At 38.5% G+C, this 16,991-nt stretch overlaps 1 protein-coding gene across 7 annotated transcripts in view; it reads right to left on the reverse strand.

Moving 5' to 3' along the window:
- The window catches only part of fat1a (FAT atypical cadherin 1a), a 101,742-nt gene that overhangs the window by 41,201 nt on the left and 43,550 nt on the right, over positions 1 to 16,991 (reverse strand). For all 7 annotated transcript variants that reach the window (XR_016168903.1, XR_016168902.1, XR_016168901.1 and 4 more), the window contains exons 4-6: positions 7,332 to 7,393; positions 947 to 1,276; positions 213 to 423 (exon numbers count right to left, since the gene is read on the reverse strand). Coding sequence is in view for 4 of the 7 variants with exons in the window: in XM_089132404.1 (XP_088988530.1) it covers positions 213 to 423; positions 947 to 1,276; positions 7,332 to 7,393 (603 nt within the window). In the remaining 3 variants the exon portion in view is untranslated. The remainder of the gene's footprint in view (positions 1 to 212; positions 424 to 946; positions 1,277 to 7,331; positions 7,394 to 16,991) is intronic.

The following is a 16,991-nucleotide window of genomic DNA, read 5'->3' on the forward strand; positions in this document are numbered from 1 at the left end:
AAGGGACAGGATGCAAACTATTGAGTCATATTATGACAGTTCTATTGGGAAGATAAACACAAAGATAGAAGTTCATTCATGCAAAGAAACTTAATTTAAAGAGTCTAATTGGATTAAAATTTGTGTACTAACAAAGACATTTGTTAGGATCCAAGCTTTAGAATTCTAAATGCAGTCAAACCAACACACACAACAAACAACCTCCACCATACCTGTTATTTCAAACCAGACTGGTGTGTCCACAGATTCCATGGTGATGACCCCGACCATGTGTGCCACGGGGTCGCTCTCCATGACAGAAAAGGAGTAAAACGGCTCGTCAAATGCCAGAGGGGCTGTGCTCGGCTCCGGCTTCGGAATCCATTCGATGTGTAGACGGCAGGTGGACGATTTCTGGGGTCGGCCATTATCCACTGCTTTAATCTGAAGCATAAATGTGTCAAATCAAAATATAAAACTACTACATAAATTACCGTGTTATTTATTACCGTAAATAATCTAACAGTAATGTTAAAAATTGGTTTTGGGATTCATATGTTTGGGAACAATAATACGTTTTGTAATTCTGTTTGGTGTTGTTAATGGTATTCCACACTTTAAGCTCAATCAGGAAGATATGCAACTATCTAAACACTACTAAATGTAGGAAGGACAGAACATTACCAGAACACCTGTCACAGTGACGTTTGGAAAGCGACAGATGTTAGGTAATGAAACAATGGGAGGTCTGGCAAAAAATGTCACGGGCCACATGGGCCGGGCAGGAAGTTCACTCTGCGATCGTAAAACTTCAATCAGAAGGACATGCAGGGAAATAAATCGGAGATCTCAGGTTTCTACATTCTAGCATAATAACGGCCTCCTCAAACGCTGTAACTCAACCTAGTAAGCAAATATATTTGCAATAAGAACAGAGTGTATGCTAAAGAAATGTGTACATCCTCACCGTCAATATATCATAATCTCCAGCAGAAGAAAGCTTCTTAAAGGAAACCATGCCAGTTTTGGGCTCAATGAAGAACTTTCCCTGTTCGTCTCCGTCCTCGATGCTGTAAGAGATCTCAGCATTTGGCCCTTCATCTCGATCTGAGGCGATGACGCGGTAAACAGGATCTCTCTTGAGCGCACGCTCTTTCTCAGGCTTTTCTCGCTCTGGAAGTTTGATTTTGTAGACTTTCTCCATAAACTGCGGTTTGTTGTCGTTCTCATCCAAAACTCTGACGATGACTCGAACAGTGGTGGACTTCACAGGAACGCCCTGATCAGACACTGTGATCTGTAACACAAGATTGTGGAATGTGACGTTATAATAAACCAATCCTCAAACTAATTTTCATCACTCAGTTGACTAGTTCAAACAATCCACTGACTAGTTGGTTTTGAAATATGTATGTTTGCCTATCCCTTTAAAAGTTATTTTCTTATACAATATTTATATCTGTTCAAGATTTTTTAAATAGAAAGCTTCAGGGGGCTGATAGAAAATCCTGTAATTGAGGGGGGAGGAAAGATTCATTCACTCCGTTCTAGTTTTCTTCTTTCCTCTCATGTCGAATAACTCCAAAACCCAAGAGAGCCGGATGTCATAATGAACATTTTCAATCAAGAGTGACAAAACAAGCGGTACTAAAAGAGGTGGCACAGGACAATAATAGAGCACACACAAGAAAATCTGACACAAGTGATTGAAAAACCTTCATTATAGAGAGCGCTTCAATCAATCGTCGTTCAGAAGTAAAGGAAAACCTCCTGTTCGGAACACGGAGGCAAATGTTCCTATCCAAGTCAATTGGCTGACAAAATTGAAGTAATTCCCTGTGTGGTTAGCTGTCAAGCAATCTTTTCAGAGATGTGCAAGAAAGGAGGGAAGGGTTTCCGGGGGTTAAAACAGACTGTTATGCATTACTCTGTGTGATTGCGGTATGACATTTTTCCTACATAATTTCTCTCTGACATCTGAAGAAAAAGAGCATCAGGAATGTGATATGAGTGTGCTTTATATTTTTCACAAAGCTAGTCCGATCATCTTATCAAATTGTGTTGTTTACAGACCTAGAAATGAGTTCTTCACACATTATTTCAAAAAGGCATTAGATCTGTTTAGCACCATTGTATTGCAAGCACAGATAAAAAGTTCACATGCACATCAGTTTTAACAGCAAAGCACTTTTGTCAACAATATGAACAGTAATAGGTGCAGGAGTTGTTCCAAACAAGCAGAGACGGTGGCATTAAGCAGACGCCGGTTTGTTGAGCATATACTCATGCTCAGAAAGCCGTGTCCAATCTCAGCTGGTATCCGTTAACCAGCTCATTAATTTCCTCTGGATATCTTCAGTTAATCTTGGAAAATGCCCATTTGAGGCGGCTTAATGGCACGCTGGTGCATAAGCTGATGAATGCAAACACACACACAGATGCAGACATACACACTATTTCCAGCTAATGAACTCAGCTGACTTGCTTTCTAATACTGAAGCAGATAACAGGCCAGCACAGACATTCAAAGCATCTCTTCAGCTTTAAAGCAGCTTTGGGTGTGAACAATGAGTAGACCTATAATGTATATTTGTTTTCAAAGCTATCCAGTGCTGTCCAAGTGTTTTTTTTTTTTTGCCAAACAAATTTAATTGAATAGGAAGACAAGGGACGCAGTCAGCTCGAGCATTCATCTTCCCCGGGCTGAACATGTTTTGTGCCTGCAATGCACTACTTTTTAAAAACCTTTTCCAGCAACTGGTAAGAATTCAAACAGTTGAAATTAAATTTTCATTTCAATAATGAATAAATCTCCCATGTCTGCTTTAAACATCAATTATATAACTAGATTTTTACATTTTCTGTGGCACTTGCCTGACTAAAATCATCCAGAGTGTGAAAATGGCCACTTAAAGTTATAGCACACCTCTCCACAAGATGTAAGATTTGCAGTCTTACATGACATTTACATTACATTTATGCATTTGGCAGACACATTTATCCAAAGCGACTAACATTTCACTAAAGGTTTAAATTTTAATCAGTTCATGCATTGTCTGAGAATAGACCCATGACCTTGGTGTTGCTAGCGTCATGCACTGTTTGATCTACCATTATGCTATCAATCACGTTCATTCCAGGATGGATAACCATAATTAGGAATAGTGGTGTTTCATTTGTGTACAAATTTGTCCTTTTGAGCTAATATTTTAGGTGAATTATTATCTTTCAGTTCCATGCATTGAGAATCGGGCATCTTTTTTTTGTGAAAGATATTCTACTGACTCAACAAATGAACAAAACTGTGCATGTTGTTTGCAGTTAAGAGCTATGAAAGGTGAATCTGTTGATTGAATGATTCAATGACTCACTCATAACACACAAAAAGATTGTCTCCACATACTGGTGTATTGATATGTAATGATTTAATTCACACAGCTAGGCAGGCTGGATACCATGGACCAAATTTTCGCCTCAGCGAGGGGAACAATCACTGAACGGGGAAGACCGAGGCAGTTTGTTTACACCTATGGATCGAACATGGCAGCCGACGCAAAGTTTCCTTTGGATCCACCCTTAGATATTGTTCTAAGTAGTTTAGAACACAAATAAATCTCGGACCCATTGTCTTCTACCTTGTCTAATTTCTTTCGCTCTACATTCGTTATCTGGTATAATTGAAATGATTGGCTATGAGCTAAGTACAAGCGTAGACATTGATAGACATTCGTAGCACCCAAAAAATGGCTCTGGGCATTCGTAAACCATGCCTCAAGAGAAAATTAACATGTGGTTCATGAGACGTCGTCTGATGTTAGCCAGGCTAGTGTAATGATGTAACATGCAAAAAGAGACAGTGGATGAATCAGTGAACAAATCTGAATAGATTTTTTTTAGAGATTCAGAAGCCATTAATCACCACTAATAGGTGCAAATTAATCACCACTAATAGGCGCACGCATCTTGAACAATATAAATTTGTTCAGAGCTTCCAGTGCAGGAAAGGCAGTAACACATTTCACATGCCTGGAAAACAGGCAAAGCAACACCGTACATCCTCAGTCACTCAGGGAGTATTCCCAGAAATAATTACATTTCTTTGCAAATCAACTTAAGTGTATCATGGGCATATTTTCCAGTTTGGTTTTAGAAGTTCAAAGAGCAACAGGGCAGGCTCTCCGACGTGTTCAGCATGCCTCAACATGTTGCAGAGTAGCTCTCTCTCTCTGTTTTTTTTTTTTATTTTCTCAAATTTCATTCCCTTCCCCCACTAGGAGCATTTTCACCTTACACCTTCCTTCCCAGCTTTTAAGTGTGTGTGTGTGTGTGAAAGTTTTCAGGGCTCTCTCCCATTTATCTATCACACACACACTCAAATGCCTTCATATAACTGCCCCTCCCTCCCCCACAGGCCTCTTCTGCCTCCAACTAACCTTAGCAAACCCCTGAGCACCAGCTCATTCCCCAGTCCCCTGCAGTGCTGTGCCCAGCAGGATTGCACTGCCCCTAGGAGAGAGACAGCCAGACTCCTGGGCGAGAGGCTGGGTGAGAAAAGACCCCTGGAGGGAAGATGTCAATAAACAACTTCCTGTTGCTGGACCCCTGACTAAACACCGGCCAAAAACCCAAATTGCGAGGGTTGTCATGACTACTACAGTGGGCCACCGGAGCAGTGCGAGAAAAAAAGTAGAAACAGGATCCAGAAGAATGGGTGTGAACAGTGACTGGACTGACGGTCATTTGTTTATTAGCCTTTCCCTCAGCCGGCCTAAAGCAGCGTGGTAATCAAATTAAACATGAGATCATAACAGTCCAAGAAGGTGTCTGAACAAAGACAGTTGCTCTGAACAAGAGAAATGTATCCAAAAATCACATTAAGATCCAACTCTGACAAGTCAGTCTGTCTAGTTTTATTTTATTTTAATATTCTTTTAGCGGCAGTGCTGCAGAGAGGATAAATATAGGCCTGGTTTCACAGACAGGGCATAGATTAAGCCAGGATTAGGCCTTACTTTAATTAGGACAATTAAATGGCTTTTATAAACATGCCTTAGAACCTATTACAGTGCAAAAACCAGTGCAAGCTACAACAGCTCAAACCTGCATTTTAGTCTGGGACTAGGTTTAAACCTCGTCTGTGAAACTGAGTACTCGCATGCTCTAAAAGCAGCGGCTTTATGTGCGCTTGTTTCAGGTGGGTGCACTCAAGTCTCTCAGAAAGCGAAAACATATGCTGAAATGAGTCCTCTTTTGCTGCTTATTGCGCTTGAATGTTTTAAAATGAGACTTAAAATTCCTTTCAAATGATAATTTTTCATGATGGTGCAGTACAGCAACATCACGATAGTCCAAAATCTCTACCGGCTGACAAATTTCTACTAGTTAATTGTACTGCCGGCGTATCGCCCACCCTTAGCTTCCGGTGTTAGCCACTTACAGTATTGTAGCTTATTGTAGCTGTACAAAAACAGTCCATTATGCTGCTTGATATTAAAAACAGCTTTTAAATTTGATTTTTTTTTTACATTTATTATTGTAATCATAAACACCAGTTTGGTGTGCAAATAGTTTTACCATTTACTGAAATTAGATATTCTTTTAGTCATTTATAGCAGCTAATACGTTTCAGATGTCTCGCACATTAACAGGAAATAGCTTTATTATATGTATTATATGATTTTGTTTGATCAGGCACTATAAGCAACGAGACTGACTGGACTGGTGGACTAAATTGTTCATTACACCACAAATTCAACGAATATGGTTCATTCTAAAGCTGAAAGTATGCCAAATATATTTAAAGCTATAAAAAGCAGATAGCTCCAATTTCTTCCAATGTGTATATATATGTGTTTGTATCTACTCGATAAACCCAGAGACTTTAAATGTGATTGGTGTGGCTACCAATTTATGCAGCCTTGCTTTTCTATTTAAAAGTGCAATTAAAAGGGTAAAAGACAACGTTAGGTGAAAAGCATTCTTAACAGCTCCTTAAGGTTAAGACAGGGGATATACAGCATCCAAGTCGAATAAAACTACACGCACCACCAAACTCCAATCTTGAGAGTTAAAAAAAAAAAGCTTAGTTAATTAAAAACCAGTGAAACAGATTTAACCTTGAGGGTATCTTGGCACTACTAATATTTAGCTGAATTGTTGGCATTAGCTAATTACAAGCCTACTGTCTATCGGTCAGCAGGATTTGCTTTGAAGTCAAGAGGAGCTCTTCATATCACTGAGGCATGGAGAGAAGGGAGGACAGACACTGGATGAGTGTATGTTGCAGGGTGTACCATTCTCCCTGTTTTTATTTCCTGTCCGCAACCCTCCTTGTCATTTACAAAACAATTAGAGTTGCAGAAATGGGCATGAAAGAACTGGGAAGGGATGGTGCAAATTTGCGAAATTAAACGAAATGCCACAGGCCTTGAATTCCACAATCTTTGGCGATAATTAAAGAAGCATCAATCTCTGAAGCCTTCTGTGCACGGCTTGAACTATCAGAAAACTGTGGTTGTTTTTTGTGGATTAAAGTGAGAGGGTGGTAAAGAGTTATTGAGAAAAAGAGTTATTGAGAGAGAGAGAGAGAGAGAGAGAGAGAGAGAGAGAGAGAGAGAGAGAGAGAGAGAGAGAGAGAGAGAGTCAGAGAAGTTTGCAGCTCAATTAAAATCCACAAGTATAAACTTTGGCTGGGCAGGGTGACGCTTCCTGTTCTGGCCTGCCTAATCCCGAGACGGTACACTGAGAGAGAACAAAGGCAAACCCCCAAACGCATAAACACACTCACACACACACACACACCTACCCTCCACACACACCGGATATATAAATCCCCACAGAAGCACGTTGGAAGGAATGGAGGGTGGGGGGGGGGATGCAATCCACTCACGTGCACAGTTTAGTTTGGTGGCCTGGGCCTAGAAGTTTTTTACTCATGTCCCTCTTATTAGGGGTTTTCCATTACAGAAATTTAAATGCTTTTTAAAAATATATTTAAAAGAAAAGGGGCATTTTATATTCTAATAGTTCATAATATTACTGATTTACAGTATTTCTAATCAAATAAATGCTGCCTTGTTGATCATAAAAACACTGAATGGTATTTGAATGGTAACAAATATACAACATCTTGTGAGATGCACAATGGATGCCCCTTAGACTTCAATTGCAAGCACATTTCTTAACTTTAACCCAGAACATTCCAGAAGAAAAGAAAAAAAAAAAACTAAAAGAAAAAAGGAGGATGTCTTTTAGGATCTCTCTAAATATGAGATTCAAGGATCGTGATTGTATGCTCTTAGGTAGAGTGTTGTAAACATGTGATCAGTGGATTTATCTATAGGTGTTTTTACCTCCAAAATATGTTCATCCTGCTGTTCTCTGTCCAGCTTCCGAGACGTGGTGGCAACTAGACCTGCAAACACATGAGCACACTTTAATAATCCCAATAAAACTCATAAACAAGTTCAGTTAGTGCAACATTTCTACATGGATGAAGTGTAATAATACAATTTCTTCTTTGAGGATGTACCAAGACATTCTGAAAGGGAGGTTGTGTCAAATTTATTTAACTTCTGGGTGCAATTGTGTTGAGTAAACCCCCCTTCCACACACACACATGTTAAATTCAGTTACACAGAACTGCAGAAAATGGCATTGTGCTTGTGTCAGGACTGTTTTAAAGCTGAACAAATAGCCATGCTTTAAACACACACTCAAACTGCCAACGCAAACCTCACACACTACTTTCAAGCAAACACACAACACTCATTATAAAGAGCTTCAAACGCTGAAAAGATGAGTGAAATGTCAATGTAACCATCACTGTGTTTACTCCGTGTGTGAACCTGTTAGTAGGTGTATGTTTTTTTCTGTGGTGGGTTTTTGAAGATTTCTCTCAAGAGCTTTTCTTTATAATACAGCAAAATAGAATCAGAGCTAAAAGGAAATTCCACTGGAAGTGAAATCAAGTGCCGAACCTGGAGAAGAGTTTATAACAGACAGGCAGATCGAACAACAATGCAAAAGAGCGCACATTTCTGTAAAGAGCGTCTCGATTGCAGATAATAAGCAGACTTGTGTTTCTCCGTCAGTATAATTATACATTAGATGGGGTAGAGCACGCGGCTGACGTTGCCAGCCCCGGCCACACGAGAGACGCCTGCCGACCGCACCACGTCTGATTAGTGCAGAAAAAGGATTTCCGAAACCAGAAGCCATCAATGGCGCACATGCAGGCAGCAGAAATAGCCCGGCCACAACACGCCTCTTGCTCCTGGTCAAAACTGTGTTAGGCTGCTAACCAACTCTCTCTCCTTTGCTCTCGCAGTCATATACATGGGAATGAAAATAAACTCTGAATGTGGGCAGTCATCAAAATCTCTACACTTAAAAACGTTATATTAAAGGCAATGCTACGTTTATAGACCAAAAACTTGACCAGAATGGAAAAGGACATTAAATGGGCACATTTAACAAGGTTTTAAACCTTATTTTTCACTCTTAGGATTTGTAAAGTAACAATATGTGGCTGATATTCTGAGTAAATTAGCTTTTACATGTCTCCCAGGAGTTTGGTGTTCAGAATATGCAGATGACTCTTTTCCACTATTAAATACTATTCCATGAGTTAACATTAATATATTGTATATGCATATTAATCTAAAACAAATCTCTTGGCTGAAATGAACCCCCTTCCCCTAGATGATGTTCCACGTGAGCGTATGCATCTACTGCTGAGGTGTACGTCTGCTGGATGGACCTTAAGAACATGCAGCTAAACAGACGCCCATGTTCGTACCCACAATCCATTTCTTCCTGGGCCAAAAAAATGGTTGCGGGCTAAGCTAGCCAAAGAAAATTACAGTTCAGCCATTTTTGGAAAAAGAAAAACAAGAATGAAGCTAGGAGATGCGGGACCAAATGGAAGGAAGGAAGAAAGGAAGGAAGGAAGGAAAGAAAGAAAGAAAGAAAGAAAGAAAGAAAGAAAGAAAGAAAGAAAGAAAGAAAGAAAGAAAGAAAGAAAGAAAGAAAGAAAGAAAGAAAGAAAGAAAGAAAGAAAGAAAGAAAGAAAGAAAGAAAGAAAGAAAGAAAGAAAGAAAGAAAGAAAGAAAGAATTATCCTCTTTGCAGAAACCTCATTTCATTAGCCTTAATTTTACCCTCTGAGAAAGCAAATAAAATTTGGTCAAATATGTCATTATTTGTTCTGTCTGCATAGTCTGAGGTAGGTCTCGTCTTGCTGAGCGAAAGCGCGTGACCCTCGCCTAAAATCCTCTCTGCTAACCAGTAACCACTGTCCTCCTACAATAAACCCATAGAGAAATCTCAAATATAATGATAGTGCTGCCACATTGCCCCAGGACAAAAGAAAAGGAAAAAATCAGAAGGAAAACAGCAAAAAAGAGCATCGAAGTGCCTCAGTAAATGACACTCTTTCCTTTTGCTTGGGTTTTTTTCTCTTCCTGGCTCACTTGAACTCTCCCTCACTCAGACGGTAGGCCATTGATGGACTTTAGAAGAGGTATCATTTAGCAGGCAGGAATGCAACACTCCGTATCTGATACTGAGGTGCTACATTCCTCATTAAGGGTCTCGAACACATGTTAAAGCACACAGACTTAAAGCAGCGCACATGCAGCGCTATTAAACACAGATGAATGTGCGTACAAAATGCTCTCAAGGCCTACTAACAAGCACAAAACAGTCCGTGCCACAGCTACATAGATAAATGGGTACACACACAAAGATACAAAGCTCTACAGTGGGCAGACCCAGGCAATGTTCCCAAATGGACCCTAACCCTCCTCCCCATTCTAACACACACTGTGTGTGTGAATGGCAGCCATTTCAGAGCTGAGAGAGAGAGATAGAAGGGCAACACTTAAAGTTGAGAAAGGAGTCTTTGCTGGGTTTGTCTCTCAGAAAAAGCCCCATGTTAGCTTTACACCATTAACCTCAGACCACTTAATAGAGCCTATCAAAGACACACTACACACACAAATATATGGTCAGACAAGTCATACAAATGCTTAAGTTTTTTAGATTAGTCTACTAATAACCTAGTAAATAATAGTAATTCATTTTCAATCAGAGTTTGCAATTAAAGATGACATAAGCAACAGTGGCATAAGCAACTATTAGGGATACGCCACCATTAAAGTTGAAGAATGAAACAGAAGTAAATGTAAAATCTCAAATAAATGGTAAAAATATCAACTATTAAATTACAGAAATATTGTGAATATCTAGTAGAAACAATTCAAAACTGTCTCTCTCTCTCTAAATATATATATATATCAAAATAGGTCCTCTCCTCCAAATCATTGGTGGATAAAGCAGACATGATCAGAATAAATCCCATCAGTTTCGTCCGGTGGCTTCAGCTCAGTCTCCGCATTTAGCCACCAAAGGCCCCTGGAAATGGGGCAGCTGATGGTAGGAAATTCCTATCTAAGAGTGACTGAGATTAACAACACTGAGCTTTCAGACCTCCGCTCTATTCGGTGTACTAACTCCATTTAGAGTGTGGGTCAGGAAGAGAGAGAGAATGAACAAGAATAAAGAGACAAATCCCTGGCAGATAATTTCTCTTTCAAAACATTCTTTCGATTTGAGTATTCCAGAGCTCATGGCTCACTCATGCATGGGGACGACCTGGATTTACTACTCTAAATCACTGCATTCCTGCCTCAATGCGAACATGACCTTGGGCACACATGCTTGCTCAAAGACTGCTGCATTGATTTTTTTTCTAAATCACAAGGTATGGCACAATACCACAAAAGTATTTGCCCATTCTTTAAGGATAAGGTGCTTCTGCACCACAAGTGGCACCAAAAGGAATCGCAAAAATAATGATAATTGAGTGCTGCAGGAATGACTAAAAAAACCCAGAAATCGCCATTTTTGAATTTCCTGTTCCATTGTCTCAAAGTCAATACATTTTTTTATTATTTTTATACCAAAAAATCAGAATTCACTTGGCCGAAAAATAAAATAAAAATGAGTTGTACAAACATTTAAATTGCACATAAGGCAGTTCTTAAATCAACTTTTTAATAATAGAATTGTTTCAACTCCAGATTGTTGGTGAAATAAATATTTAAATCACAATAAACTGTAATAACTTAACTTAAATTAAGACATCACTAACAGGTTAAGTAAAAATATAATATGTAATACAGTACACATATTTAGCAAAAGGCTTTTGATGAGTTTTTAGACAATGAATAGCTTTCTCCGGGTGGAAAAACTGACAGAGCGATTACATTAGAAAAGAATTATTTCAGTAAATTGTAATGTACTGTATCTTTCAACATAGCTTCTGGTGTTCACCCATTTTATTTTTGAGCAAAAAGATTTTTGACATTACTGCTTACAGTTTTTTGAGATTATTGGATGGCAGGTGCGCTACAAATATTTGGTGAAGCTTTGTTCAAGCATCAACAGAAAACAGACAAAGATTTTAGGAGAGAAATCATATAATCACCTATTAACATTGAGAAATTAATATTGTCAATCCAAAGCTAGAACTGACATATTTAACTGTTAACTGTAGTTTATCCACGTTGTGTGCACAAAATAGATGCTGAACAGTCAAAATGTGCCATTGGAGAAGCGCTAATTAAACATCTGTTTCAGTCACTGATTTCAGCCCAAACCCGAAAATAGCTGTTTTGGCTGAAAATTTTCGCAAGGTGAAATTTTGTTGCATCCCTAATAAATAATAACCCACTCGTGATTTTCTGAAACCTTTTACGTGTCTTGAAAAAGACACGTTGATCACAAAGCTTATTTTCTGCAATAATAATGGAACAGCCCTAATTATTAAGGGAACCACAGGGGGTGCTAACTCGGCCAACAAAAATACGCAACACTCTAGTGTTCATGCAGTTAGTCCAGCCCCAAATATATCATTGGTTGATTTAGAAATTGACATGTCAGGTCACTCAAGCGCCACAGTGGAAGTCAGCCTACAAATGGCTTTCTTACATTGGTCTCTGAATATTAAATTGGAAAAGGAGAAATGATTTTACATTATACTAATAATCACAAGCTTCTTTAACAATGGCAAATCACATTGTTAATTGTCTGTGTAACATATGCAAAGACTCTGTCAGAGGTCAAACGTTTTCATGGACTTTCGCACACTCGACTGGGTTGAATATCAGAGAGATATCTGGTGTGTGAAATCCGTAGGTTAGCAGTAAACAAACAGGACAGGTGTGCCGGTGGATATGTTCACAAGCCTCTGAAACCCTGCAACTTTATCCACAGGAATGAGTGTGAGGGAGGGGGAGTGATTTGTGTTCTTTCCCCCCCCTCTGCACCTCTCTTTAGTTTTGCATTCTTAATAACCCTTTGTGCCTCATGCCAACTCTGGGAGCCTAAAAGGCAGGAAACAACAGGAAGTCGTTGGACATAGTATCCATTTCTTTTCAAGCTTCCCCTGCTTTGGGTTGAACCCTTTGAAAAGAGCAAATGGCATTGTTGTATAACAACACCATTTCTTTCCCCTTTTTTTCACATCTAAAAAAAATGCAGTCCTTTCCTAAAAGTTAATAGGAAGGTGGAAAGGAGAAAAGAGGAGAGGAAAGCAGGCCTTGTGAATCATTGCAGCTATATCCTCCTTTCACTCCTATTAAACAAGCAGAGCAGAGCTCAAAGGCACAGAGGTGGCTCATAGACTTCTAATTACCTGAGCCGATTTCTAGCCCAGCAGCCAGTGCTCTTGATATAGTCAGTACAGAGAGCTAAAACTACTGTGGTAAGAGGACAAATAGAGAGCTAATGCAGATATCGGGTATTACACCAGAGATCTGATATTTCCAGGAATATGTGAGTGTCTGTGTGTGTGGATTGTACACCAGAACAAGAGCTGTCAGCATTGTACTGAGCACAATTCTTTTTGCTTGTGCCTGCCAGCGAGATACATAATTCCCATTCTCACACTACCTGCACACCCAAGGTCCAAAAATAACACTCAACATGTGCAGTGTAATTTTTATATTTATTATACCATTATAGTAAAATAGTAATAATATTTTAAATTAGCTTTTATTTTTTTTATTTTGAGTTTTGTTTCAATTATTTTTTTCTCTATTGCTTTATTTTTTATTTTAGATTTATTGATTATAATACTTCCGACTTTACAACTTATTTCAGTTCGCTGCCAAGGCAACATATAATTTAAAGGAGTAGTTCACTTTAAAAAAAAAATGTAATAATTTACTCACCCCCATGTCATGTCACCCCCATTCTTTCTTCAGTCGAAAAAGAAATTAAGGCTTTTGACGAAAACATTCCAGCATTTTTCTCCATATAATGCACTTCAGTGGGAACCAAACGGTTCAAGGTCCAAAAGACAATTTTAGTACAAACTGCAAACTGCTCAAAGGGCTTCAAACGATTCCAGACAATGAATAAGGGTCTTATCAAGCGAAACGATCACTCATTTAAAAAAAAAAAAAGTTTATGTTTTGTAAGCTCAAATGCTCGCCTTGCTCTGTACTGCGATGCACGTTTGTGACTCTCCTGTTCGAACTTGTTCATCAAAATGAACGAATCTTTTTCCGAGCCAATTCGTTTGTTTTGTTCGTTGAATTAACCAAATGACTCGGAAAAAGATTCGTTCATTTTGATGAACGTATTCGAGTCACAAACGTGCGTCACAGAACAGAGCAAGGCGAGCATTTGAGCTTATTAAACTTAAACTTTGTTATTTATTTATTAAATGAGTGATCGTTTCGCTTGATAAGACCATTATTCATCGTCTGGAATCATTTAAAGCCCTTTGAACAGTTTGCAGTTTGTACTGAAAGTGTCTTTTGGACCTTGAACCATTTGGTTCCCACTGAAGCGCATTATATGGAGAAAAAATGCTGGAATGTTTTCATCAAAAACTTAATTTCTTTTCGACTGAAGAAAGAATGACATGGACATCTCGGATGACATGGGGTGAGTTTAAGTTACGTTTTTCCATCCCATGTTAACATTTTATTGTATTTCACTTTTATTTCAGTAACCAAACACGTACAAATAGTTTATGGCAAATAAGTCAAACTGAGTATATCAGTGTTCGACAAATATATGCCGAAGTAATTTTTTTGACTAAATTTTTTTTTCCTTTGGTGAACTATCCCTTTAAGCCTCTTATACATGAACATTTACTCACTCTCATGTTCAAAACCTTGCTGTCTGTGAACAAAGTTGGGAACAAAACAATATTGGAGCTCATTGAAAGTATAAACAAGCCTGAAAATATGTTTTTATGTGCCACAGTATAAAGAAAGCCATTTAGGTTTGAAATGACTCGAGCGAGGAGGATGACTAAATTATGTCAATTTTATTTTCTGGGTGAACTATCCCTTTAAACTGAAAAGGCTTTAGACATGAAGGATATACTGATATTTGATCCCCTCTCTCCCTCTCTACACATGCCCTTCCACTCTGAGAAATGAGTAGCTACGTTCACTTGTGTAAATACACTTCCTCACATAAAGGCTTTTCTTTTATCACATCGTTCGAAGTCCAACTCAGTGGGGTGCATTCGAAAATCAGGCTGAAAGGAGCTTTCAAGCAGATAGGTTAATTTCTCTTCACTGAAAGGTAGAGCATCTCTTACACTACACATACAGTCGAGCAAAAAAAAAAAATTTAGTGCAGTCATTGAGAGAAAGCATTTCAACAGGGCCAAAGGAAAAGATTGAGATGCTAGCAACCTGCCCACACACCTTACACAGAGCAAATGCCTCTAGGAAAGACCTTAAAGAAACAGAGAAAGACAGGGAATTTCATGAATAGAATAAAGGGGCAAAGGGAGTGTGTTAGCTAATGCATGAGCACTTATGCTGGAACATGTGACGAGTACATACCATATTTATGCACACCCACACACTCACTCCATCACTTTAACTGTCCTGTGAGGAAGGGATTGAGGTCAGTGTGAGCAGGGTACCAGACTGTTTTTGTTGCATGACCAGACTCAAACTCTGGAACAATCTGTTCACCTGCAGTGCGTGTCATTATCCATAGCTACACTCGCTGAACAAATCAGAGGCTGTGAAAGAAGCTCTAGGACAAAACACAAATTCAACAGGGATCCATGTTTCTCTGCCAGCTATCTCCATGGAAAATTCTAGTGCTTTTTGTTGAGCGTGGCTGTGGCGCACAGGTGTCAGAGAAAATTACAGTCTTCTGATGTTATGAGCTGGAATTTTAAGGCGGTTGTATTTTGCATTTTCTTTTTTTCCTGACTGTCTTTTACCTGAAAAAAATAATTTAATACATTATCACTCTCTCTCTATTTGTTTATATATACATATTTATATATCTACATATAAATAAATAAACAAATAAAGGAGATAAATAATGAGAACAAAAAAGAGAGGCAGATGGGTAAATATAGAGGTAAATATATATCTATATTGACCTCTCTTTTTATGTATCACTATTTCATTTATTTATTTACCTCTTCATTTACCCATCTGGATGGATGGATGGATGGATGGAATGTGCTCATATAGATGTGTGTTTTTAACAAGTCATTTTACAGCTTTCTATAAATGGACTGTGTGGGAGCTTTGTGTTGTGCATGTTCAATTATGTCTACATAGCACAATAAACTCAAGGAAACAAAAGATCAAGGAAAATCCTGTTTTCCATGACATGTCCCCTTCAATGAAACACAAAAGCAGCTCTAAGACCTGTTTACTGTTGCCAAAAAAAAAAAAAAAAAAAAAATCACTCATCCAAGCCCTTAGTTACCTCACACAAAACTAAATCAACCAGTCAATATTATTCAAGGTGCTTTTGTGACCATGAAGACATATACACAATGTTGTAAGTGCCCCCTGCTCATTTTTTTGGTGAATTTAATATGCAAATGACACATTTCTGAGTGTGACTTAAAGGGCACATATCATCCAAAATCCACTTTTTTTTAGCCCTTAAATGCATTTTGTTGTATATTTGGAGTATTTATAAGTAAAGAAAAGATGAAATTATTCTCTTCAGGTGCTTAGTTTATATCTTTATATTCTGTTTTGATCATATTCTTCAGCCTGTTCAGATTTTTCTGTTCTCTATGACGTTTTTTGAACAATTACGTCACAGTATTTGTAGCGGAACGGACAAATAAGCTGGAGAGCGGGCGGGGTATGACACATCTCCTTTTTATTTAAAGGGGCCGCTTCAAAACGGGTTGTTCACAGACGCACATCAGAAAAGGGGTAGAAAAGGGGCCTGTGGAGCTATAATAATGAGGAATTCAGACCCAAGTATTGCAGTTATGCTTTACATAGACCACAAATGTATGATTTATATGTAAAAAATTTATGATTTAAAAGCATGATATGTACCCTTTAACAAAAATCAGCATACTTATCAAAATTCTTTGTCTGGCAACCCGGAAGTTTGTATCTTACACATGCACTGTATCATAAGAAGATCAGGGCAGAACCATTTCCAAATGGAAAAGCAACAAGTTTGCAGGTAAGTCTGTATGAACAGGGTAGTTCTGTGCACCTCACGTTTGATGTGATTGGGGGCCTTAGAAAGCCTCTCATCCAGTTAGATTCGAGGACCAGAACGAACTATAGGCTACTAATACAATACCCCTATATATATAGCAAAAATGTAAAAAGGTGATAGATAATATTGCATATTGTGATATTGAACCACTCAAAATCACTTAAAGGGAAATTCCTTCACCACGACAGCATTAGCTGAGAAACAAACAATCAAACATCAAGGCTGCAGATGTGCTTTTCACCGATCTACCAGCAAACCAGCAAACATGTTTATTCTGTTTCTTCCCACAGGTCCTATTTTTTGCAGGGCAGCTTTGTAGATGAGCCAGCACAGAGCTCTGCTGTTTCTGAGCATGTAATTACTGAGCTTTGGCCTGCTGTATATTTAACTGTTTTATCGTCAGGCATGACGTTTTGTGCAGAAAAATTAAATACTAATAATAGAGGTCAGCGGTGATAACAATTAAAGGCACAATATGTA

This window comes from Pimephales promelas, chromosome 6 (assembly GCF_988280905.1).
Source record: "Pimephales promelas chromosome 6, fPimPro1.hap1.1, whole genome shotgun sequence".
Classification (NCBI taxonomy): domain Eukaryota; kingdom Metazoa; phylum Chordata; class Actinopteri; order Cypriniformes; family Leuciscidae; genus Pimephales; species Pimephales promelas.